At 47.7% G+C, this 26,342-nt stretch overlaps 1 protein-coding gene across 5 annotated transcripts in view; it reads right to left on the reverse strand.

The window, feature by feature from the left end:
- Window positions 1-1,968: 1,968 nt before the first annotated feature.
- Elf4 (E74 like ETS transcription factor 4) overlaps window positions 1,969-26,342 on the reverse strand; it is a 53,765-nt gene continuing 29,391 nt past the window's right edge. For 3 of the 5 annotated variants that reach the window (XM_029560420.1, XM_008826719.3, XM_029560419.1), the window contains exons 2-9: window positions 15,581-15,854; window positions 11,648-11,819; window positions 11,189-11,281; window positions 8,106-8,297; window positions 7,232-7,315; window positions 6,948-7,140; window positions 5,975-6,352; window positions 1,969-4,739 (exon numbers count right to left, since the gene is read on the reverse strand). In XM_029560420.1, the coding sequence (XP_029416280.1) occupies window positions 3,947-4,739; window positions 5,975-6,352; window positions 6,948-7,140; window positions 7,232-7,315; window positions 8,106-8,297; window positions 11,189-11,281; window positions 11,648-11,819; window positions 15,581-15,652 (1,977 nt within the window). In that variant the 5' untranslated portion in view covers window positions 15,653-15,854 and the 3' untranslated portion in view covers window positions 1,969-3,946. Of the gene's footprint in view, window positions 4,740-4,809; window positions 5,765-5,974; window positions 6,353-6,947; window positions 7,141-7,231; window positions 7,316-8,105; window positions 8,298-11,188; window positions 11,282-11,647; window positions 11,820-15,580; window positions 15,855-26,342 lie in introns of those variants that run through there. The other 2 variants (XM_029560422.1, XM_017796522.2) reach the window with 2 other exon arrangements.

Below are 26,342 nucleotides of genomic sequence, written 5' to 3' on the forward strand. Positions count from 1 at the left end.
CACTTGACTCCTGACTCTATTAGACCATCACAAAAGCAGGGATGTTGCTGGCCTGACTCTTCTGGTTAAAGTAAATCTGTCTCCTGAGATTCTCTAGCCCTCTCCCATAACTCTACCAGCATCGGTTAGTTAACCAATTAGCTAATTTAACACTGAGTAGGAAGGAAATGGGACAGGGATGTTTCTTTAGGGACAGAGGATGTTCAAAGTAACAACAAATCTTAGATTTTAAGATGGGGGGTGGTTGAGATGGGGGGGTGGGTGTACCGTGGGGGTCCTGAGCCAGGGAGGGCAAGCCCTGGGCAGAGAAGCACCTGGGGTAAGTTCCTGTGCAAACGGGAGGACAGAGGTCACCTACCTCAAAGTTTGGTCTCTATCCCCAACAGATCAATCAGTAACTATTCATTGATGCTCATCTACTTTATAGTGTGCCGGGTTCTGTGGGTGATACAGTGGCCCCTGCCCCTTGGGAGGTCACACTCAGGAGACTAAACAGATCACCAAAGATTTAAGTAACCGTTTGTGATTATAATAGTGATATCACAGGCTGTTTATAATCCATTGCCCATAAAGTGGCAGATAGAAGTTGGAAATAAAGAATTCACCTTAAGAATTGACTGGTTCGATGAATTAAGACTGGAAAGACAGACACAATTTTCAGTTGTTAATAGGAAGACAGTAAGAGCATTTGGGTTGAACGGAGCCCAGTAAAGCTAAAGCACAGATGAGAATTTTCAACAAAGTCATGTTCAAAGTCCAGCGAATACTTTTGGAGCACCTTGAGGTGGAGAACAGCCCGAGTGGGTGACAATATTAGTGAAACCAATAGTGAAGGGCCACGGACTTGGTGCTTTCTTTCCAGGTGGGACTGATACCAAGCTTAAAATCTTTCTGCAATTGCTGCCCTGAGTGTTCCAGATGCTCCACCATTCCTGCTTCATGATTCAGGAACTAAAGAGTTAATGCTAGGCCCTTAGAAAAGACTGGAGGATAAGTATTTTACCTGTGGGACTCATTGAAGGCTTTTTAGCAGAGGAAGGACAAATCAGTGACTTGGAAGTTGGGAGGTGTTCAGAGGCCACGCTGGGCAGGGTGTTGTGTGTGGGAAAGGGGGAAGCTAGGTAGCATGAGTCATGGTAACTTTGGGAATGGAGATGGGCGTGATGTCAGATGGAGAGGGATAGGGTCAAATCCTGGCAGCCACCAGGTAGCTCTGAAATTTTCAGCATAGAAGTCAGGAAAATGGTGGCATCATTAACAGAAATAGGCAAGTTGTGACAGACTTTTGCTTTTTAACTGTGGCTGTAAAAATAATTTAAAAATTCACATTTGATAAAGGGGCTAAAAGATGTTTATGGGGAAACATCCAGCAGATCACTAAAGCCTAGAGCCAGGGACTTAGAAGAAAAGCAGGCCCTGGATTTAATATGAATCTGAAAGATCTGGCTGGCCCACAATGGTGAGACCTTTGGAGAACACCTGCATTTAAGAGACGATGAGGAGCTGGGTGTGATGACGCACACCTTTAGTCCCAGCACTCAGGAGGAGGCAGAGGCAGGCGGATCTCTGTGTGTTCAAGGCCAGCTTGGTCTACATAGCGAGTTCTAGGCCAGCTGAGGCTACAGGGAGACCCTGTCTCAAAAAGACGAGAGAGAGAGAGAGAGAGAGAGAGAGAGAGAGAGAGAGAGAGAGAGAGAGAGAAAGAGAGAGAGACAGGGACAGGGACAGAACAGAGAGAGACAGAGAGAGAATATGATGAGGAACCCACCCAGAGAAAGGACATAGGGGTAGAAGGGCCCAGTGACCCTGGACTACTCTCAAGGGCTGAGAATCATGAAGAAGACTGATGATCATAAGAATCTTGATAGCCTTATAATGAATTTCCTTGGAGTTAGGGATTATGTACAGAAATTAACTTCAGGTTGATGCAGGGCCACTCCAACCACACTGTGCCTTTTTGCACATTAAAAAATGGTTGAGCTGGGGATGTAGCTCAGTTGGTAGTTGGTGTTTGACTAGCCTGCATGAAATCCTGGATTTGATCCTCAGCACCACGTAACTAGGAGTGGTGGTGCACACTTATAAATGCCAGCATTCAGGAAGTGGAAGCAAGAGGACCAGAATTTCAAGGTCATCCTCAACTATATAGCAAGCTCAAGGTCAACCTGGGTTATATGAGACACTGTCTCAAAACAAAACTGCCACCACTAACAACAGCAGCAGCAACAACAGCAACAATAGTGACCTTTTCTCAAGACGCTTACTTCCAACCATCAAGAGATTATCACAATAAGCAGATTTTACTGGAAAAGACATTTCAGTGCCAATCACAGGAAACACAAATGCACCTGCACAGCTACAGATGGTTCCTTCCCCGGGGAAGGAGAGAGAACGGCGGGAGATGATGACCATAAGAGGAAAGAGCAGCCAGGGAGGTAGTTAGGTCAAATGGGCGCTTTGGCACAGAGGACATAGCAAAGGTCCTGATTCACATTAACCAAATTCACCAGAGGCTAGAGTTGCTTCTGAGCCCAACATCTCTAAGCATTGCCCCTAAACCTGGCAAGAGATAGGCAAGCAGATTCAGGGAAATGCTTCTGAGCCCAACATCTCTAAGCATTGCCCCTAAACCTGGCAGGAGCTAGGTAAGCAGATTTAGGAAAAGAAACACAGGGAGAGATGAAGGCTGAAAGGCTGATTTTAAGAGAGATTAACAGAAAAGAGGGATGTCAGGAGCCATGTGCAGACAAGAGCAGCGCCATGGAACTCACATATGCTGGCTCCTGTTTTCTTGGTTAAGAAAGAATTAGGTTAGAGGCAACAGTTGGAAGTGAGGAGCAATGATCCACCTGAGGTCTTCTGTAGTCATCATGAGACAGGGTGGGACAGACAGCAAGGAGTATGTGGTAGGCGAATCTCACACGTGCACACAGGAGCAGAAACGCAGACTCAAGCTGAGCTACCACCCTTATGGCCTCAGCAACTCCTCCTGATGGCTGGAACATCTCAGAGCAAAAGTAGTGAGGGAACCTGGGATAGGATGTGGGTAGCAGTATGCCTAAAAAAGGGCTATTGTCCAACATAGGGCTGATCTTACACAAAGAAACCAAAGGTCTAGCTACAAACATTCAATCAACTCAGGCTTGGCTAGGGACTTTATAATTGGGGCTGACTCTAGAGAAGTGCTTTGCCTCGCAACCTTCAGCAAAGTCCTCTAGGTTCCAGCCTGGGGCAAAGTGACTATGCAGAGAAATGAGCCCATGGAGCATGCTGAGCTCTTCCCTTCCCTCCCTTCATGGTTTTAGCCTACTGCTTTGTCTCTTAGCAGTGTCTTTCCAACATGTGTACCCAGTGAAGCTTTCCAGCTCTGCAGACATCTCTCCAGACTGGAAACATCCAAACCTGTACCTTGTAGTCTCAGAGCAATGGCACTGTGGCTTGTACAAAGTAGAGAGTGCTTTCTCCTAAAAATGGTCTCCTATCTGTGGCTGACCTACACACACACACACACACACACACACACACACACACATACACACCTCACAGCTACACCCCAGCCCTCACACAAATCTGAGAAAGTACACACAATTACGTACATAGATATTCACATATGGGATGGGGAGTTCCCTGTGTAAGGAATAACCATTCTTACAAAGCCCCTCACTAGCCCTGGACACAAGGTGTTTCCTGGCTCAGAATTTTCCCTCCATCACCAAGTCAGCCAATTATCCTGCCAAGAGCATATCCCCTAGTGCTCCTGAAAGGCAGTGGTCTGACATCAGGGATGCTTGAGCTGGACATAGTTTGATCATGGTGATGCCAGACAGGGCTGGAGGAATGGGGTGCAAAAGCATCACATCCCACTAAATGTAAGGGCAGGTATGCTACTTAAGTCCACGTGAAAATGTTTGTTTTGCCTGGTGGGTCTTACTTCTGACCCCTTTGTTTACTTGTCATGGGGCTCCATCTTAATTAGGGAAGTGGGGTTGAATGGGGGAAAAGAAACTGGAGTCGAGGATCTGGTCAGCAGGCTCCCAGATGTGGTCACACTAGGCAGGGACCCTGAACCTGATGAAAGCTCAAGTTCAGCCACTGGGGTCAGACCAACAGTGGGATGGCTGTGGGGAGGAAAGGTCTGGCTCCCTGTAAAGCTCAGATTGTGGGAACCTCTTGAAAGCAGGTGGCTTGGAAGTGGGTGAAGATGAGCCTGGTCCCTCAGGATCTCCCTCAGGGTCTCTTCAGGAACCAGCAGCCCCTCCATGGGGGGCCCAGTCACCACACCCTGAACATATGAGGAGGGCCTCAGGGTCCCCTCCTTCACCACAGGCACTGATGTGGTGCCAGAAGTCCTGATAAAGGCAGCAATGACAGTTCCTGGGGGCTGAGTGCTGGGCCCTGTTGACCCAGCACTTACGACCTGGGAAGGTACTAGGTTGTTCGGACGGTTGGCCCCAGCCAGAAGTTGGGGGAGACCACTGAGGATCAATGGGGCACCTGGGGCTGCCACCTGGTTCTCTTGGAAAGTGGTGCTCAGGGGGAAGGAAGCCTGCCAAGTGAAGGTGTCCCTGAATGTTGACGCCTTTGGAACACTCTGGAGAACGAGCTGAGTGGGAGCAGTAGTACTGGCAGGAGGCCCATTGGTCAGCACCGTAGTCAGCGGGATGGTCTGCAGGGTGACAGTGGAGCCTGGCCCCATAGGGGCCACTCCTAGGTGGATGTTACTGGGCACTGAAGATGTACTGGGAAGAGACAGAAAACAGAGCTGGTTAAGGCAGGAGGCATCCTAACTGGCTAGAGAGGAGGGCACAAGAGGAATGGAGCTGCAGGTATTTTGTGTCTTTATTGCTCTAGCTAACATTTACTAATTTGTACACATCAGATTATTCTAGATAACTAATGCTGCTCAAGCTTCCCAACAGCCCATTAACTGGATAAGAATAATCTAATTTTACAGTTTGAGGAAACAGAGGTACACAGCCCACAGAACTGGTAAAGACTAGAACAGAGATTTTTATGTGTGTGTAGGCCCTATGAAGCCCAGAACTCATGTTTCTCATCATTCCAATCTCCTGCCTCCCCTCCTCTAAGGAGAATCCCCAGGACCCACACCAATGTAGCAGCAGGAGGTGCAGACATGACCCAAACTCCAATCTTTTTTTATTTTTATTTTTTTGAGACAGGGTCTCACTATGTAGCCCTGGCCGGCCTGAAACTCGCTATGTAGACCACGCTGGCCTCGAACTCACAGGGATCCACCTGTCTCTGCCTCCCCAGTGCTGGAATTAAAGGCATGTGCCACCACACCCGGCTCCAGAGTCCAATATTTTCAGGGCAAACTGCAGACCCCTTAGCTTCTAAGAGAAGTAGTAAGTGCTTGCTAAGAGGCCTGGAAGGCAGAGTGTTATGTCTGCAACAAATTCTGTTGAGTGGAAGAAGCTTGGTGGGATGGAGACAGACAAAATAGCTGCTGGTGACACTGGTGTAATAGAAGCAGCCCTATCTGGCAGCAGAGGTCCCTCCCCCAAATGAAGTGCTGGCTTTGGGTTACTCTGGTATGTGACTTCAAGCAAGTCACTTTTCCTCTTTCTCTTTTTAAAAGAAATTTATTTTTATTTTTAATTGTGTTCATGAGTGTGTGTCTGTGTGGGAGTATGTGCACATGTGAGTGCAGGTGCTCTTGGAGTCCAGAAGAGGGTGTCGGATCCCCTGGAGCTGGAGTTACAGGCGGTTGTGGGCCGCCGACGTGGAACCGAACTCGGGTTCTCTGCAAGAACAGTACACGCTCTTAACAGCTGAACCATCTCTCTGGCCCCACTTCTCCTCTCTTGACCAAGTGCCCTACTTGCTTCTTAGGGAGTTCTATAAGGATCCCACAAAACTGGAGACATAGCAGAGCTTTACAAGTAGTTGACAACTGACCCCCTCCCCAACATGAGGGACTAAGGGAACACTCTAATTACTTTGGTGCCCTTACCTCACAGCTTTGGTGAGCTTGGCCTGGCTCTGTGGCAGAGAGACAAGCATGGTGGAGGTAGTTGGGACCTCCTCATCCAGAGACAGCCCTAACTCCAGGCTTGCAGATGGCTGGAGACCAGTGTGTTGAACCTTTGGCTTCTCCCAGGAAAGGCTAGTCTTGTCCTGGGGGGAAGCTCTGGATAAGACCCTAGAGCTGGCTCTTCGGGTGGTGCCAGTGGAGGAAGTAGCGGAAGTAGAGGCCAGAGGGGGAGCTGCTGGTGCTTCAATTTTCTCCTCCTCATCTTCAATCACGATTAAGTCCTTAGGCATCTCCTTAAACTGGTACACCAGCCTCTGCCCTTCCACTTTGGCCAGGATTCCTCTTTGGTAGTAGTACCTAGGGAACAAGAAGGGGAGTAAGTGGGTAGTTAACCAGTGACTGAGTGGGGACTCCTTCTCTACTTCACTGAGGCAGGCTGGGTAGTGGTAGCCCAGGAGCAAGGGAAGGTGAATGGCCAACCCTTGGACATGGAAGGCTTTTGATGACATTTCTAAAGTTTCTTTCTATAGATTAAAGGGTGTAAAAGAAGGAGGTCTTCAATAACAATACCCATCCTTCTTTGGGGCTGAGGACAGGGAATGAATAAAGGGTGGAAGGATGAATGAAGAGATGGATGGCAGAGGTCTAACAGTCCCCTGGTTTGAGAGACCAACTTGAGCAAGTCAAGGCCATCTCTGGCTTCTGCAATGTGAAGAAAGCCCTTCTTAAGGATTGAAGGGCATGGAGCTAAAGTGCCTTTTCAATACAGAGATGTAAGAGGAAGGGAAGTTTTCCTCTCAGAGGAGGATTGGGGAAGCAAAGGTGAGAGATAGTAGATCTGTTGTCCTAAAGGGACTGGTTAGGCCCTCCTTCAAGTGGAGAGCCTCCTTAGGCATACGAAGTGCTTGGTGACTCCCCCAGGGTGGGGATTCTGTGTCCCAGCAGCCCTTACCGAAGGGCCCGTCCCATGGTCTCATAGTTCATGTCCGGCTTGTTTTTCTGCTTCCCCCATAGTTTGGACACAGCCTTGGAGTCTACCAACTTGAAAATCCCTTTCTCTCTCTGGGTCCACTTGATGTACTTGGGACAGGTGTTTCTGTCTTGCAGAAGTGCCAGGAGAAACTCCCACAGATAAATGGTGCTGCCTGCAGAGGGGTAGGCAGTGAGGGGCAGCTCAGGCTGCGTGGTGGCACATTATAGGGCACCCTGCCCACCTCATCTGAGCTTCAGTCATACCTTTGCCATCCTTGGATTTCTTCCGTATGGGGATGCTGGGGTCAGTGACAGGTGAGGTACTTCGGTTGCCCTTGGTCTTCCGGACTATGAAGAGAAGGTGGGTTAGGCAGGAGACCAAGACCCAGGTGAGCTGGGCAAGTTGGGTGTCACAGGACCAACCATAGGAAGCCAGATCATCAAGGCTGAAGGTCCAATCTTTCTCCACAGCCATGGCCCACAGGTATCTGTACCATCACTTTCAGTTCCTAAAGGTAACTCCACAACTAAACTACCACTTGGGGAAATGCAAGGTTTATAAATGAAGTATCTTTTGAACAGCAGTTATGGCAGAAGTTTCTGACCTAACTTTTGAAATGAGAGACAACATAAAGGTGCTGTTGTGGTGCAGGTCAGTGTGGCATGGAGATTTGAGTAGCCATACTGAAACGGCAGTATTAAGCAGCCATCCGCCAAGTAAATCAATAACACTGAGAAAGCCCAAAGTCCTCCCATAGATAGCTTGCTTCATAAGCACCACAGAAGAGAGATAAGCATACAATATGACTCATTTTTATAGGTGGAGGCCCCAGAGGACCAGGGACTAGCCAGGAGTCTAAACCTAGTAGCCCAACACCCAGCCTAGGAGCCAACCCACTGGGACTACTGGCATTGCTAGAGGAGTTTATGCATGTGCTGGGCAGACAGGAGCAACATGAGAAATGCCAAGCTTCAGGCAGGACAGCTAATGAGGCTAAGATTGAGAGAACAGTGTCTGGACCAGAGAGATGCCCTCTTAATGCATCTGTGAGCCTCAAACTACTCAGTCACTGGGGTCTCCCAGTCCCCCCAAGCTATACCCCATTGAAGGCACACATACAGTCTCTCGCCTCCTTACTTCTCTTCCTTGACTTTACAATCTTCTTAGGACTTTCCTCAGTGGAGACCCTCTCCTCCAGAAAATTCTTCCCCTGGTCAACAGGGTCACCTGCCTCATTCAGAATATCAGGTTCAGAGGCAGGAAACAGTAAGTTGGGCAGACTGATGCCATGCACAGAATCTGAGTCTGGAAGTATTTCAGATGTGCCGACTGTAAAAGAAAGGCCTGTGATGGGTGGGGCAAAGGGAGAGGATGGAGCCCTCCTCTGGATGCCACTCTACACTGCCTGGACATACAATACACCTGAAACTGCTTCAGGGCTCTTGAGGGAGAAGAGACTTCTGCAGAGCTGTGGGTGTGAGCTGCCCCAATCACAGTGGCTACATTTATCACCCACTGCTGGTGGTGGGAAAGGTCTGGGCTGTGTTAGGGGTAAAGGACTTGACTGATTTAGTCATTTACTCATCCGACAACTCAAAGGGACCTTAGAAATCATAAGCCCAATTCGTCTGCTTTCCTGATAAGGAAACTAAGAAATAGTAAATCATGTGCTGTGGTCACACAGCAACACTGGTACATGTTGGCACTCAGTCAATATTTGTTGAGTCCTGGCTGAATATTAGCGAGAGGGAAGGAAAATAATCTCTTACCTTTTAACCTCAGGGATTTTTGTTCCCTTACTATTTCATAGATCCCTCTTGGGCAAGGGCAACTGAGAGGGCGCTCTCCTGTAATGTTAAAGCACCTGCTGGAAATGGCACTGGGAGGAACTGCCCTGGGAACCTTCTAGGGAGCCACAGAGGGCCAGCAGATATCTGAGTCCTCTTAGGGTCTGGCTTTCAAGAACAGGGGGTGGGGGCTGATGAGATGGCTCAATAGTAAAAGCACTCGCTGGCAAGTCTGATAACCTGAGTTTGATCCCCAGGACCCACATGGTGGAGAGAACAAAGTCTCAAAAGTTGTCACCTGACTTCCACATCCTTGTTGTGGCACATGTAGGAACACATACAAAATAAATATGAACTATAATAAAAAAATTAGGAACAGGGAACAAATGATACATTTCCAAATAAATCACATCATGCATTTCTTAATCTTCCTAGGACCTACAAATCTGTAACTAAACAGAGAGACCTGTAAAGTTCCTTGACCACTAATATTCAGCATTAGAAAGGAAAGATCCTTGGGCTGGAGAAACACCTCAGTGGTTAAAAGCACTTCAGTTCTTGCAGAGGACCTGGGTTTGGTTCCCAGCACTTGGCAGCACACAACCATCCTTAAATCCAGTTCCAAGGGATCCAACATCCTCTTCTGACCTCTATGGGCACTGCACACATTTAGTGCACTTACATACATGCAGGCACATGCCTTTAATTCCAGCACTCAAGAGGCAGAGGCAGGCAGATCTCTGTGAGTTTGAGGCCAGAGTGGTCTACATAGCAAATTCTAGACCAGCTGGGGCTACAGGGAGACCCTGTCTCAAAGACCAAAAAAGAATTACATTCTTGGGGCTGAAGAGATTGCTCAAGGCTTAAGAGCAATTGCTACTCTTGCAGAGGACCAGGGCTCAGTTTCCAACACCCACATGGCAGCTAAGAACCATCTGTAATGACAGTTCCAGGGGAATTCAACATCCTCTTTGCCCTCCACGGGCACTGCATACACTTGGTGCTCTTACATATATGCAGGCAAAACATTCATACACAGTCAAGGGTGGTGGCACATGCCTTTAATCCCAACACTTGGGAGGCAGAAGCAGATGGAGCTCTGTAAGTTCAAGGCCAGCCTGGTCTGTTCCCTGTCTCAAAAAGATTAAAAAAAAAAAAACACCCATACACATAAAATGCATCAGAAAGTGTTTTTTAACAACTTATTTATTTGTGTGTGTGTGTGTGTGTGTGTGTGCGTGTGTGTGTGTGAGTGTATTGTCTGCATGTGTGTAGGTGCACCCATGCTGTGCAATGCCCTCAGAGATCAGAAGAGGGTGATGGATCTCCTGGTACTCAAGTTACATATGGATGGTTGTTAACCACCACGTGGGTGCTGGGGATGGAACCCAGGTCCTCCGTAAGAGCGGCCACTGCTCTTAACTGCTGAGCCATCTCTCCAGCCCCCACATCTGAAAAAAATTTTAAATATTTTATTTATTTATTTTATGTGTATGAGTGCTGTGCCTGCATGTATGTAAATGCACCATGTGCATGAAATGCCTGAGGAGGCCAGAAGAGGGCATCAGATCCCTTGGAACTGAACTTATGAACTGTTTAGCCATCATATGGGTGCTGGGAACCAAACGTGAGTCCTCAAGAGCAGCCAGTGTTCTTAACCACTGAACCATCTCTCCAGCCCCAATTTTTTTAATTAAAAAATTTTAGGCCAGGCGTGGTGGCCCACACCTTTAATCCCAGCACTTGGGAAGCAGAGGCAGGTAGATCTCTATGAGATCAAGGCCAGCCTGGTCCACATAGCACATAGCGAGTGCCAGGCCAGCTGGGGCTACAGGGAGACCCTGTCTCAAAAAGACACAAGAAAATAAAAAACTTTAAAAACAAAAGTGATTCTGACATGTGCTACAACATAGACTAAATTTGAGTACCTGATTCTAAGTGAAATAAACCAGTCAGAAGCAGACCAATATTGTATGCTTCCATTCATGAGGTACTGAGAATAGACACACTCATATAGATGACATAGAATGGTGGTTGCCAGGGGCTAGGGGAGAGAACTGGGGAGTTGTTTAGTGGCAACACTTTCAGGTATATAAGATGAAAAGGGCTCTAGAGATAGTGGTGATGGTGGCCCAACAATGTGAAACTACTTGCCATTACTGAACTATAGTTTCAAAATGGCTAAGGTAATAATATATTTTATGTGTATTTTGCCACAGTTTAAAAATTGGAGTAATACCACTAAAGTTTTCTTAGACATCTTCTCCTTGCCCCTCTCCTGCCAGCTCCAGTTTGAGTCTCTTCGAGTGTGTATTGATAGGTGTGGGTACCTAGAAGTGCATGCATGTGTACCTGAGAATCCCACACATGGATATGGCATTTGAAAGGGGGCTTTTTGTCACTTTGAATTCAGGCACTGGAGTTCAAACTTACAGAGTTGCTTCTCATCCAGGATGTCGTTGGGAGATTCCACATTGAGTAAGACTTCCGTAGATGACGTGTTATGTGACTTGGCCTCATTGTCATCTAGTTTGAGGTTTCATAGGGTGGGAGGAAAAGAGAGTTTCATGACTTCTCAGTATAGCTATAATCAGGGCCAGCCCAAGCTAACAGAGTGGTACAGAGTGGAAGAACCGGGACTCTATGGGAGAGCTGAGCAAGGACCAGAGCCCTTCCCACCCAAATTCTCCACCCCATCAGCTGGTCTCCATTATTTGTGCCACTACCATCTAAAGAGTTCGTGGATGGACTAAAATGGTTCCCTCCTCTCCATTTCTGGGGAGCCTTGCCCATTCTGTGTAGAATTACTAGAAGCCATTATGGGCTGGTTTTCCCTGAAGACAGAACCCCTTTTTCCACTATACACCTTCCCTGTCCAGAAAGGGAGCATACCTGCAAGCAAAAAACTTCCCTCTAGGACCTGATCCTGTGTCATGCACAAGGTCCTATCTCTTATGATCCCATTGTGGACTTCATCCAGGTCCAATCCTGAGTATAGATGCAGTAATTCAGGATAGGGGACCTGCTCCACGATCACAGCTGGGAACACTGAAGGGTCTTCCAGCTATGGAGAAGACAGAGATCAGAGTCAAGCTCCACCCACCTCATCCAGGAAGCCCACCCTACCAAATACTAAGGCTAACCTCACTAGGTGATTTTTTTTTATTACATGGGGCAGGGCGTGCCACAGTGTGTGTGTGTGTAGGTCAGAGGACAACCTGTAGGAGTCTGTCTTTTCCTTTCATCATATGTGGGTCCTGGGGATTGAACTCAGGTCATCAGATGCCTTTACCAACTAAGCCATCTCACTGGGCCTCTAATTGATGCTTTAAGTGGGAATTGATTAATAGAGATAGCTTAGCTCTGCAGAACCTGCACTCAGTTAAGTATTCTGTGTTGTGCAGCACTGGGGATTGAACATAAGGCAAACACTGAGCAATAGCCCCAGCCTGGGCAAGCATTATTTTTTGATACAGGATCTTACTGCATAGCCCTGGCTGGCCTGGAACTTGCTATGTAGAACAGGCTGTCCTCAAACTCAGAGATCCACCTGAGTTCCCAACTGCTGGGATTAAAGGCATGTACTACCAAACCAGGATCTGGGCAAACATTTTTAACTTGTTGTATTCATCCATGGTCTGGGGTAAGGGATGAGTCTATAAGAAGAGTTGAGCTTACTCTAACACTAGTGGGAAAGGATTAATTGATGGTAATGGTGAGGGCTCAGTGTACAGCCACACTGTAAATGCTCTGAAGCCACATGTGACTAGTGGCCCTATATTACACAGCACAAATACAGAATATTTCTTTCATTAAAAAAATTATATGTATATATAAATTTGCCTGCATGTCTGTAAGTGCACCACATGAATGCAGTGCTGGGGGAAGCCACAAGAGGGTGTTAGATTCTCCTAGAACTGGAGTTATGGATGGTTGTTAGCTACCATCTGAGTGCTGGGAACTGAGCCTGAGTCCTCTGCAAGAGCAGCCAGTACTCTTAACTGCTGAGCCATCCCTCCAGCCCCAATATAGAACATTTATAGCATTCCAGAAAATTGTATTAGATTGTGCTGATCTGGAGCCACACTGCCAGGATTTGAAACCAAGGTTTGCTACTTACTAGTATTGTGACCCTGGGAAGGCTTCCTAATGTTTCTGTGTATCAGTTTCCTCAGTTTCCTCCCTTATAAAAGTGGGTTATAAATTTTTAAAAAATTGGTCTTTTTTGAGTCAGGGTCTCCCTGTAGCCCCAGCTGGCCTGGAACTCACTATGTAGACCAGGCTGGCCTCAAAGTCAGAGATCTGCCTGCCTCTGCCTCCCAAGTGCTGGAATTAAAGGCATGTGCCACCATGCCTGGATTAAATAAAATATTTTAAGTGGGTTACTCAGATTATGAACCCCATAGATTGTTTAAAAAGATCAGCATACATAATGCATTTACAATAATGTCTGGCATATAGTAAGTTATCAGTAGGTATCTGAGGCTTCTATGAAACGAATAATGTTTTCCTTCTTGACTTGGGTGGTAAGCACATGAATATATTTTCCATCTATCATCTATCTATCTATCTATCTATCTTCTATCCATCCATTCATCCATCTATCTATCCATCTATTTATCCATCTATCTATCCATCCATCTTTCTTTCTTTCTATCCATCCATCCATCCATCCTACATCCACTATCTATGATTTATGGGGTTTTTTTTGTATTCTTGACATTTCACAGTAAAAATAGTTTCCTTTGAAAAATAAAAGGCAGATGAGAAAGTAAACAGCATAGGATGGAGACTACCCTTTGGGGGAAGCTAATAAGTTGGTACTTTGAAGTAGGGAGGCAGAAGGAAGACAGGGTTTTCTTTTCTTACAGAGGTCACCTGCCTCTGCCTCCCGAGTGCTGGCCACCATGCCTATCTACAGAACGTTTTCTTTTAACGTTAGGGACATCTTTAGTGGTTATATCTGAGAGGTCTGAGAGACAGTGGGTGGGGAGACAAGAGGGGAAGAGGAATAGAGGCAGGGAGGAAGGAAGAGGAGGAAACAGAGAGGGAGGGGGAGAGAGAGGGAAGAAAGGAGGAAGAAGCAGGCAGGGAGGAAGAAGGTGGTTAATGCTTTGAGATCTTGAAGAAGGTAGGAGAGAACAGATTATGTGAAGGGGTAAGAGTGACCCCATGGAAGAGGAGGAGTACTTCTTTCTCCTTAGGACAATAGGAAGGAAATAAGAACAGAGGATGAAGAAGAGAGGGAAATTAAGGGCAGCCTTAGCTTCGAGTTTCTCCCAAGTGAGGGGTTGTGTGCTAAGGGTAGAGGAATGCTTGGGAGTATGAAGAAAGAGTTGCTGAGGGGACTGGAAACAAATGAAAGATGAAAAATGGCACTGAAAATCCAGGTAGGGTTAAATTTTTCTTCCCTTCTTACTGGATGTCTTCTGTGAGACGATGTAACCCAGAAGGATCAACTGAACTAGCTTGTCTGAGAACCAGCTGAACAGAAAGTACAATGCGCTCAAGGTCCACTAGAGGGCAGCCTTTGGCAGAGCCAGTAGGAGTGTTTTCTACCCTCACATAGATAGAAAGCATGGACTGCCCCCCACCCCGCCCCCTTGTCTTTTTGAGTCAGGGTCTCCCCTGTACTCTATAGCTCAAGCTCGCCTGGAACTCGCTGTGTAAACCAGGCTGCCTCTGCCTCCCAGATGCTGGGATTAAAGGTATGTGCCACCAGGTCCATCAGAAAGCATGGACTTTTTGTTGAGATGCTTTTGGAAATAATCCAGCTGGATCTCCTCTTGGACAAGATTGGGAGATGTCAGGGGTAGGGTGAAGGTCAGGACTTGGCTAGGTGACACTGTGGCCAAACTGAGATCAAAACCCAGTATTCTTTTTTTTTTTTTTGAGACAAGGTCTCCCTGTGGCCCCAGCTGCTGGCCTGGGACTTCCTAATATAGACCAGGCTGGCCTTAGTCTCACAGAGATCCACCTGCCTCTGCCTCCCGAGTGCTAGGTTTAAAGGCATGTGCCACCACGCCCGGCTTAAAATCCAGTATTCTTGATTTCTACTCTTTCATTCCTTCTACCATGCCTGGCTGCCCCATCTTTCTCCATTTTGCAAAAGGAGCAGAGAGGAAGGTAGTGGGACATCTAGAAACATGGAAAATATGCCCTCCTGGCTTCTGTGTAGCACAAGGAGGACCTGAGTGCCAGAATCCTATCCTATTTTCTGACTTCCTCCAGCTCCCAAACTCCACTTCCAGCATATCCTGAATCCTCAGACAGAAAACACAGTATGGGTGAGTCCATCAACTAGGCTCCAGCTATGAGTCTAAAGATGCTAGGACTCCAATTCCATATTGTTTTGTTGTTGTTGCTCTTTTTCCAATTCCGTATTGTAATTCCAGTTGGCAGTGCCCTCTTTGCTATGTGGTTGTCCCAGCAGTTTCTCATGTGACACTGGGGCTGAAGAGAAGCAGTGGAAAACCTACATGATGATCAGAATATAGTGCACATTCAGTCCCATTTGCAAACGAGATGATAGCTCAGCTGGTTTTAGCAGTTACTTGGCCAACTTGGTGATTGCACATCTTATAAAGGCATACGGCCAACCAGCTCCATAAGTGACCATCCATCCAATGGCTCCTATAAAGGTATAGGTGGTGCACAGGCTGGCTGACAAGCAGGCCCAGTGTTCTGAACATAACAGGTGCCTGATTGGTATTTGCTGACTAGTTAGGTGTCAAACCCCTGGGCTCACAGGATGGCTGCTTGTGTGTCCTGTGTTCCCCTGATCACCTGTGTTGACTAACTTTGCTTTATTGTTGGGGGCCATACCTGGTGGATATCATCCATCCCGTTGCTTGCAAATTCAAAGACCAGATCACTGGGTTGCATGGTAATAGCCATGCCAGATTCTTGGAGAGCTGATGGTGTGATTTCTTGGGCTCTCAGAGCTTCAGTGGGTTTCCTGATGAAGAGATGCTGTTCAGGTGCCTTAGGTTCTAGAGCTGTCTCTGGACCACAGCAGAGGATATCCAGAGCTGGAGAAGGTGGTGGTCTATATCAAGCTCAAGGGTGCATGCTGGAGTGTGCCAACAACAGACTTGACCTGAAGAGAAGGAAGGAATAGGAACCCTGAGTAAGTCACCTTTCTTGAATTCTGTGGCCAGGCTAGCTGGTAAACCTGAAGACACCAGCCATGCCCAGACAGACTGTCAGCAGAGATTGCAGAAAGGGGCCTGGCCAGGCATGGGGGCAGCAGCAGGAAGAATCCCTGTAATTCTCTTGGCTTGGCAAAGACTCAAGCGGCTGTGTATGAGAGAGGATACAAGAAACACAGGGTGCTCTTGGGCTCAGTTTACCTTAGGAGTGGGGACCAGTTGGCTCTGGAGGACAGTCTAAGAGAAAGAAATGTCTCACTTGGAGTGGGGGGTATAAGGGATGGTGGTGGCCTGATCCTGCTCTCCAGGAATGGACCATCAGATTGGGCCATGCCCTCAGACAGCTTGAAGACAGAGAAGCAGGTAGGTCACATGCTTTCCGTGCTCATCAGCACCCTGCCCCCACTGCCCATTAGAGAATGGCCTCTGGCCTGTGCAGTGTGTGGGTTTATGTTCTTGGTTTAGCTTTGCTTTCAGTTTCAAGACTGAACCATCACCCTGGGAACTTATGAGGAGAGCCCCGGCTGCGGGAGGGGCCAGCAGAACCTTCCCTATTCTCCAGGGCTGACTCAGCCCCCCTTTTCCAGGAAATCTCAGTCTGCTGCAGCCCACACAAGTCTCTCTCATCAGTGCCTCCTATGCTCACAAGGCACTGGGGCTGCCTGTTGCTTCCTGGCCTCCACTCCTCCACTGCCAGTGTCCTACGGCGCCTCTAGCATGACCAAGCCCATGACCAGCTCCCGAAGCCCTAGTCTCCACAGACCTCCCTCCCGCCAGCCTATTCTGCTCCTCCACCAGGAAGGAACACTTTCACCTCTGCTTTTGTCCAGGTACCAGGTGTTTGGCCCTTCAGGTTTCTTTGAAGTGTGTGGTGTGTTTTCAGTATGTAGATAACTACAAGCAGACTGATCCAAGCCCCAGTGACTGAAGAAAGGAAAACACACACACACACCCCTCAACTCCTGGACACACACTCAAACTCTCTCTGTAGTGCCAGAGTGCCAAAAGCTTGAAAACCTTGTCTTGGCTGGGAACAAAATGAGGAACTTCAGAGATGGGCAAAGGGGGAGGGGGTAAAGGATGGGGCCATGGGTGACCTCTCTGATGACCGCCCTCTGCCACAGGAGACACCCAAGCCTCTCCCACTTCCTTTCCGTTAGCCCACAGGGCTGGCCCCGCCCAATCTCCACCCCAACCCCCACACCTTTCCACCTACCCCATCAAAAAGCCTGGAGAAAAGTCACTCTGCTCAGCTCAACCCATCAGGGATGAGATTCTCATTGGACGAAAGAGACAAGACTCTACTAGATCTGCCCCCAGCGGGACTGCCCTGTCCTGGTTCCACCACTGCCACCTTGCTCCACCCCCTCAAACCCTGCATGTGACCCTGTCCCCTGAGGCCTGCAAAGCCTTGCAGGGCCATTTGTGTCTGGTCTCCCCTAGCCTAAGGCGCCCCAAGGCCTGCATTCCCCAGCTCCTGCCCTCCTACAGGCCAGTCTATCTGCCCCTAGAAACATTCTCATACTAATCAAAGGAAAGGTGGTCACTTTCATCTAATCCCACTTTGTCTAAGCATGAAACTCCCTCCCCCAAGGTCATTCTCCGTGTCCCTTCCTTTCAGGTTTGTTTGCCTTCTTGTTTTCCCTTTCTATGCCAGCATTTAATTTTTTCAAGTTCACCAATGGCGCTCTTTGCTTGGGGGAATTTCTATGCAACTTCCTTACCTCCCTTCCCCATTAAACAGGGGTTTCCTTTATGGTAGGAATCACTGTGCTGGCCATTGTTGGTCATTGGTAAAATTGTGCTTGGCAAGTATCGTTTTTATGGAATGAATATTAGAAAGAACAGTGATACAGTGTTGGTCGTGATGGTTTATGCCTGTAATCCCAGGATTTGGGAATCCGAGGTGGAAACACCACAGTGATTTTGAGGGCTACAAAAGCCAGGGCTGCGGAGAGAACTCACTTGGTAGAGTGATTGCTATGCAAGCATGAAAACCTGAGGTCAGTCCCTAGAATTCATTAAAAAAAAAAAAAAAAAAAAAAAAAACCCAGCACAGTGGAGCAAGCTTGTAATCTATCCCAGGGCTGGGGAAGTGGAGACAAGCAGATTCCTGGGGCTTGCTAGGTCGCCAGCCTAGCCTGCTGGGTGAGTTCCAGGCCAACAGAGACCCTATCTCAAACACACACACACACACACACACACACACACCAAGGTGAATAGTTCCTGAGGAACAGTATCTGGGAGGTCAACCTCTGGATTCCACAGGCATGATATAAACACACATGCAACAGCATCTGTACATGAGTGCACCCACATGAACACACTGCCCCTCCCATAAACATACACACACACAAACCAAATCAAGCAGAAACAAAAAAAGAAAAATAAAAAAAAAAAGAATAATAAAAGTACAAATGGGGGACTGGAGAGATGGCTCAGCAGTTAAGAGTACTGGTTGCTCTTACAGAAGACACAGGTTTGGTTCCCAACACCCACATGATGGCTCACAACAGTCTATAACTCCAGTTCCAGGGGATCTGATGCCCTCTTCTGGCCTCCTCAGGCACTGCATGCACATGGTGCACTTTATGAACATGCAAGCAAAACACTCAAACATACAAAGTAAAAATAAATTTAAATTTTTTTTTAATTACAAATCAGTGAATGAATGTTACTGGTCTGTGAGCATCTGTGAGGTGTATTGGGGGATGGTATATAGCCAAGTGTATACTGAGTGCAGATGGGGAAACTGTGCAAACTCACAGAGGTTACATTGGTTTAATTTTTGCATTACTAGCTATACTGATGCACTATCTGCCCACTGTGAGTGTGCAAATACATTGCAGGTATAAACACATGTTTGGGTGTGTGCATGTGTGCCAACTGTGGGGACATAAGCGTTGGAGCCTCTCTGTGTTGGGCTGCCCTGGTCTGGCTGGCTTGCAAAGCCACAAGATCCCCCTCCTCCTCTCCCTCCTCTTCCAGGGTAGGCTGCCTAAACTGCCTTGATGAGATGGACAAGCCCAAGTGAATGCTGTGCAGAAGACTGGGGGAGGGCTGGGTAGGCCAGACTTCTGCTTCCCAGGCAGAGAAGGCTAGCTCCGGAATAGGCATGGGGCCTATGGGGCCCTGGGTGAGTACGCCCTGCCTCAGGTCCACTCTGCTAAGAAGTGTGGGGAAAGGTAGGCATCCAGGGTACTGTGGTGGATTGCATGGAACCTTTAGCCATCAGTGCAAAAAGTCTGAAAGCATTTGAAATAAGAGTGGTGATTCCAGCAGCATTCTTCTATGTCCCCACATGTTCATGTTATCTAAATTTGGGCCTAGTGCTGTGAGATCTTAGTAAGCTATTCCCAGTAATCTTGTTCTGCCTAAGGCTAAGGCAAAGGGGTGTAGAGGGAGGAAGCAGCTGCCATACTCTCTTGGCCAAGTCATAGAAACCTACCATGGAACCTTTCGGTTGGTCCAGAAAGTTACCCCCTCCCACTTCAGAAGTTTGAGGATTTGAAAGTGAGAGGTGGAGAAAAGCTCATTTGCATGTTTACTCACTCTCCCCCAGTCCCTCAAAATGACCTCCCTCTCCCAGGAACCTGAAACCAAAGAAACCACCGCCTCAGAAGGTGTGCTCTGTTGGAGGTAAGAGAGGCCCACACTAAAGGCCCCTTCTCTCCAGGGTCCTCCCAGAGCTCTTTGGCTAGGACACAGCTTCACTGGCCTAGAGTCCCCCTAGGCACTGCCTCCAGAGTGAGTGGAGGTCAGAGGACACAACCAGACCCCTGGCTCAGGGAATCAAAGTAGCTGAGAAAGCTTAAGAACTGGAGCTGAATTCCATCCCCTTGCCCAATCACTGCACAGCTCACAGATGGCTCCAGGCAAAGTCCACTCCCAATTCGATCTGATCCTACTGGGATGGAACGCGATGGCTTGTTGATAGCATATGGCCTCTGAAAGCAGATGTGCATTGCAGGAGCGTGTACCACAGGAGAGAGCAAACAGGCAAGCGTGCCTGCAAACACACATCTCTGGCTCTGTGGTTCTGACTGCACTTCAAAACCAAAGCAGAATAGTAGTGGTTTAGGCTGCTTCTGAATCACCATAACTGGGCCCCCTTCAGAGGTATAGACCCTTCCTTCCTGGGACCGTCACAGGAACACATCAAGTAGCATCTAGCACCCACCCATCTGGATGTGCCCTACAGGAAAGAGCTCTGATGTGAAAGCCACCTCCACAATCTCTGCAGAGAGAGTTTAAGTCCAGGCTCGATCACCTGAGTCAATGGCTCACACAGAATTGCTGGTAACACTCGTGGCATTTTCACACATTCCAGGAAACACCGGGGCCAGACAGTGAGCTGGGCCAGGCAGCACAGTTCTCCTCCAATTCCTTATCCTCTCAGAGCCAATGTCACTCCTGAAATACCTCATTCTCCATGAAACCTTTCTGAAATTCTCTGGAAAGGAAGTGACAGTTTCCTTCATGCCATTTCCCACTCCTTCAACACCCCTCCTCCACAACCACAAACAAAATGGAAGCTTCCCCAGGATCCGAACAGCTGTCTCCTCTACTTAAAAACAGCCCTTTCTCTGGCTAATAGTCACTACTTCTGGGAGAATGTGCCTGCTGTATCATGTGACCTGTGGCCTGTATTTAAGAGCCAGAGGGCCAGAGTCAGAGATCCAGTCTGCAGTCCTGGACAGAACCGAACTAAGTCATCTGCAGGACTCAAACCCACCACTGTGGCCCAGTTAGAGCTGGACTCCAATCAGTCAACGAATCCTCCTTCTTGAGCAAGTGTCCAGTAATGGGGCCCCTGGCCACAGCTATGTTGTCAGCTCCTTCTCATCTATCCCTTTCTTTCCATGGCCCCCTGCACTAGAGATGAAATCAGGAAGGGGGAGGGGAAAAAAGAAGGGTTTTGTAAGCTCTGTTGGTTGGGGTTTCTCTGTGCTTATTTACAAGAAAACCAGGTTCCTAGGCTGGGTGTGGTGAGGCATATCTTTAATCCCAATACTTAGTAGGCTGAGGCAGAAGGGTCCTGAGCTCTAACCCAGCCTGGGCAACATAGCAAGAATTTGTCTGAAAAAACATCAAGGGCACACTGGTTATGGCAGCGCATGACTCTAGAGGCAGAGGCAGGCAGATTATCTGTGACTTCAAGACCAGCCCTGGTCTACATACGGAGTTCCGTGCCAGCCATAGCTGCATTGTGAGACCCTGTCTCAAAAAAAAAAAAAAAGGCTGGGAATGTAGCTCAGTTCATAGAATGTTGGTGAGGCATACAAGAAGCTGAGGTTACATTTTCACCTTGGCATAAAACCAGGCCTGTTGTCACATGCTTATTATCTCAGCACTGGGGACATTGAGGTAGGAGGATCAGAAATTCAAAGCCATTCTAGGCTACATAGTGGGTTGAGGCCAACCTGTACTAAAACCTGACTCATCAAAACCTCCAAAACAAAATAACAAAAACAAAATCAGTAAAAAAAAAAACAACTCAAAAACAAATTAATAAAAATTTAAAAGCAGCAGGGTGTGGTGGTGCACACCTTTAATCCCAGCACTTAGGAGACAGAGGCTGGCGGATCTCTGAGAGTTCAAGGCCAGCCTGGTCTACATAGTGAGTTCCAGGACAGCTGGAGCTACAGGGAGACCCTGTCTCAAAAAGATCAAAAAAAATTTTTTTTAAAGCCAAAATATGTCCCAAAGAGGAAAGAACTTTGAAAATCAGAAAGGACTCACATGGACCATAAGCTTTGGTGACCTCCCACAGGGCAAGGACTTGAGGGTTGCCCATTATGCCCCCTGACCCTAATGTCCTGGGGGCTGGGGGGTTCCAGTTGTCTGAGAAGAAACTAAGTCTTCTCTTGGGTTGGGGGCCCTGCAGGGTGGTGTGCTATCCCCCACCAGTTTCACCCCGCCCAGCCCTTTGAGTTGTGGTTATGTAGCAAGAAAAGCACTACAGAAGTCCTAATATAGGAGAGGAAGAGGAGAGGGCAGGGGAGGGGGACTGACAAAAGGAATCTATTTCCTCAATCATCCTGAGAAAGCACACTGAGCACCCTCTGGAGGTGCCTGGGGCCACCACATCCTCATCTCTAGGGCTTGAGGGAAGAAAAGGCAGTGATGGGGGAACACACTGCAGGAAGGAGGCAAGGCTACGGGGCAGGGGGGGGGCAGCTACTGAACCCCTGTGTGATGTGTTGCCAGTTGCAGCCTAGAAGGGGCCTTGGAGGTCCCTGCAGACCCTAAGAGCATTTCAGGTAGATCTTCCTGGAAAGCCAAACAAGCCACTGTCCTCTGCCTACCTATCTAGCCCTAGGGACTGTTGCCAAAGGCTAAATGAGTTAATGTAGGCGAAAGCTCCCTGATGTATCCCAAACTACACATCTTTCATTTATTTTTTTCTTTTCTTTCCATCCCTTCTTTCTTTTTTGGGTTTTTGATAGAGTCTCACTATATAGCCCAGGCTGGCATCTTGCTCAAAGTGATCCTCCTGCCTTAGCTTCCTAAGTACTAGGATTACAGACATGAGCCATCACACCTGGCTCTGAATATGTTTTTCAATTTCCTGGTCTGAGATGTGATTTGTAGGGCTTGGTCATTCTGCTTATTAACTGTTCAGAATGTCTTACTGAGATGGAGAGGAAGAAAGGGAAATGGAAGTGGTGGGATGAACTGAAGAAAGGACACAATCAACAGCTATGAAACTGTGTGGAAAAGCCAGACATAGTGATACCTACATGGAGTCCCTGCTATTTGGGAGGCTGAGACAGGAAGATCTCTTCAGTCCAGGAGTTCAGAAAACATTATCAAGACCCTGCCCACCCCAAAAAAGAATAAAAGGAATAATAAATAAAAATGTACAGTACAGAAAAGTAAGTAGTTTGATCATGGGTGGGGAAAGAGGGGAGAATTGGTTGGGGCATTGGATAAGTGCACAGGCTCTATATCCACCAGAAAGTGGAACGTGAACTTAACATGTAGAGCAACTGGGAATCATTGTTGATTCTTTTTAATTTTTTTCATTTATGTTTATTTTATGTGCATGAGTGTTTTGTCTGCCTATATGTAAGTGCACACATGTCATGCAATGCCTGAAGAGGCCAGGAGAAGGCACCAGATCCCCTGGAACTGGAGTTACAGATGGTTGTCAGCCCCAAGATGTGTAGTCTGTTTTCCCTGAAATAATGTTAAAAGATAAGAGGCTGGCAAGAGGGTATACTAGATAAAAGCACTTGCCAGGCAAGCCCACCAACCTGAGTCCCTTCCATGGAAGGAGAGATGACTCCTGAAAGTTGCCCTCTGACCCCCACATGAACACACACACACACACACACACACACACACACACACAATAATAATGATAATAATAATATTGATGCTAAAAGATATGGAGTGATCAGGGCAAGAAATATGACTGGATAAAGAATTCAGCTTGGACCCTTTAAAGCTGGGACTATTTTGAAAAACACCAAGGTTAAAAGGAAAAAAGGTGCAAAGAAACATTTTGTGAAGCATCTATCTTTTTCTGTTTGTTTTTGACTCTGAATTTTGCTAAGGATTCCAGGCTGTCCTCAGACACACGATCCTGCATCAGCTTCCACTTGTGCTGGGATTTCAGGCATGCACTAACCACATTGGCCTCAGAGACTTCATCTTGTTTGGGCTGGGCCACAGGGCAGGAGGAACCTAAGTAGGTGCTCAGTGGCTGGAGAAGCTACCTGATCTGGTGCAGTGAGTGAAGCACAAGGTGGCAGACTGTTTCATGTGCTGAATGGATGATGGCTTAGAGTGGCTGGCACTGCCACAGCCCCCAGGAAGTTCCGATTGCTTCCATTGTTAGGGGTGGGATGAGTCAAGATCATGGACCAGAGACTGATTCAATCAATTAGTGGGTTTTTGGAAGCTGGGCTAATCAGTGACTCTGCAGCAACAGGTTATTAAATCAGGTAAGTTGTTTTGAAGGGATAGTGTTCTTTTTCAAGGCCCCTAGTAGAATGTGTCCTAGAAACTGATGGAGGCTCCTTGCTCAGCTCTGGACCCCTGTGTAGGAGGGGGCTGTGCTGAGGTCCAAGATGATCCTTTTCCCTACTGGCCTTTCAAAGCAAAGTGCAGTGTGCAGAAATCCAGGCACAAGGCCGGTGCTCCACATTCCACACAAGAAAGGGATGATGCCAGAAAGGATAAGGTTGCAAGCAACCTACCAGTGCCTGACCAGACCAAAGCTAGGCAGCTTTAGCTCTGGAAGTTCTTGAGAGCACCTGCCCTGAGTTTTGCCTTTTTTCTCCCTGCACTATTCAAACATCTGAAGCCAGAATCCCAGAATATGAACTTTAAAAGGAACCTGAACGAATACTCCTGTCTCTCTTATTACTGAAGACCCTGAGGGCCGAGTGAGTTGCTCAGTTCACACTGCATTACCTTCTTCCTCCTCTCCTCACTGTCTCTCTGCATCCTCAACAAAGGCAACCCTTTTCTCTGGCAAGGACAATTGGGGCCAAAGAGCCAGGGCTGGCAAATAACAATGAGACCACACATGTGTGGAACACATTTAACTTTCACAGTGACTTCCCATTTCTACACATTCATTCACACTGTCCCTTAGGCCTGGCATGCTCCTTCTTAACTTGTGTGTTTAATTCCCATGCATCCTTTAAGATTTAAATCAAATGCCACCTTCTCTGTGAAGTCTGACCTGCTACCTCCCCACCTGCCTCCTGATAGCCTAACTTGACTGCTTAGATTCAAGTAAGTGTTGATTAACTATGGTTCACATATCAAAGAAGGTCCACTCTCTGTTTTCATGTAGCCCAAGGGCTAAGAATGGGTTTTTCATGGTTAGATGCTTATGGAAAAAAAAATCAAAGGAAGAATAGTATTTTATGAAACATGAAAATTATGTGGAATTCAAATTTCAGCATCCATCAACAGAGTTGTATTGAAACACAGTTATGCATATTTGTTTGCATATTGGCTATGGCTGCTTTTGCCTTTAGTAGTCATTCATAGAGACCCCAAAGTCTGAAATATTTGCTATCTGGTCCTTTATAGAAAACTTTGCTGATCCCCGGACTAAAGGCTTCACTCCCTTTCAGTGTGAATAAATTCATCAAGCTCATTTTCTGAGAAGTGTCACAGAGCCGAGGGTGGGGAGGGAGGTGCCCAGGGGAGGTGTAGGACAACGTTAAATACAAACTCAGCAGGTTTTCATCAGAAAGACAGTGTCTGGGTTAGGGCCCTGGGTCCTGGCCTTGACCCTGCACATAACACAGGGACTTGTGCTTTGTGTGCCTCAGTTTCCTCATCTGTACATTTGAAGGGGCTGGGCTGACAAGTCTGAGGCCATTACTAGCCCTACGAGCTAGAAGTCAGGGATCCACTGAGTATCTAACTTGCCCGATGTTGAGCAGGCATGATCTTAATCATTTGCTCTCAGAACAAAAACTCACAAAAGCTTCCCTTACCCAGCTGTGGTGTGCTGCTGTCCTGGTGGGTGAGGCAGGGTGTCTCAATCCACACTCACCTGCCCAGCCTGCCTTCTCTTTCTCCCCATCTGTCTGCCATTCTCTTAATTCCTCTCTGTAAACTGAAGATAGCCTCCTCTGAAAAAGCCCTTCTCTTTACTCCTCTCCCACTTCACTCCCACAGTGGGCTGGATGGAAAGCCTGTCTTTTGTGAGAGGAGGGAGACAGGGAAAAGGACTGTCACCTCTGCTTGGCGTCCCAGGGCCAACAGCAGCCAGGCAGGGGGCAGGACATGGGGCAGCTCTCACCACACCCCTGCTCGGTCAGAGGAAGCAGCCCCTCTCTGCCACTTCCTGTCCCAGGGGTTTCAGCAGTTTCCCCTTCAGGGCCTGCTAGCTCTCACAGGCCCGCCCCTGCTCCACACAGGTCAGAAAGTGCACAGAGGGGAGGATCCCTCACAGGAAGGCTGAGGAGACAGCTGTCTACACAACGGGAGGGAGGGGACCAGACAAGGAAGGGTTACCTGGTAGAGAGACAGTGCTGTTTCCACAAGATCTTTCATCATTTTATCTAGCTGTGTCTTCAAGAATGAGCAGAGTGGGCTTGGTCTTGAAGACCAGGTTAAAACCTGGACTATAACTGCTGAGGCCAGTTCCTGGTAGAGACTAGGAACAGTGGCTTCAGAGAGAAAGGGACAGGGTGAAACAAGAGGCTCTGGGAAAACCAGGCCAAGAACTGGGTGGTTAATTCAGAGGAGTAGGCAACAGTGAAATCTTTATTACCTCACAATCTGGCAGGTGGCTTGTCCCTAGTGTCAATGAAGAGGTGACAATGAAGAAGTATTATAGCATCTTTGGGTCAAAAGCCCGTGGCCTTTTCTGGGGGAAGGAGCAGAGAACCCTAGAATTCCATGGTGGCTGCTGATCTGATGGTAATTTATACCTAAGTATCTCCCAGGAGTCCATACAC

The sequence above is a fragment of the Nannospalax galili genome, unplaced genomic scaffold, assembly GCF_000622305.1.
Source record: "Nannospalax galili isolate Female #2095 unplaced genomic scaffold, S.galili_v1.0 scaffold371, whole genome shotgun sequence".
Classification (NCBI taxonomy): Eukaryota; Metazoa; Chordata; class Mammalia; order Rodentia; family Spalacidae; genus Nannospalax; species Nannospalax galili.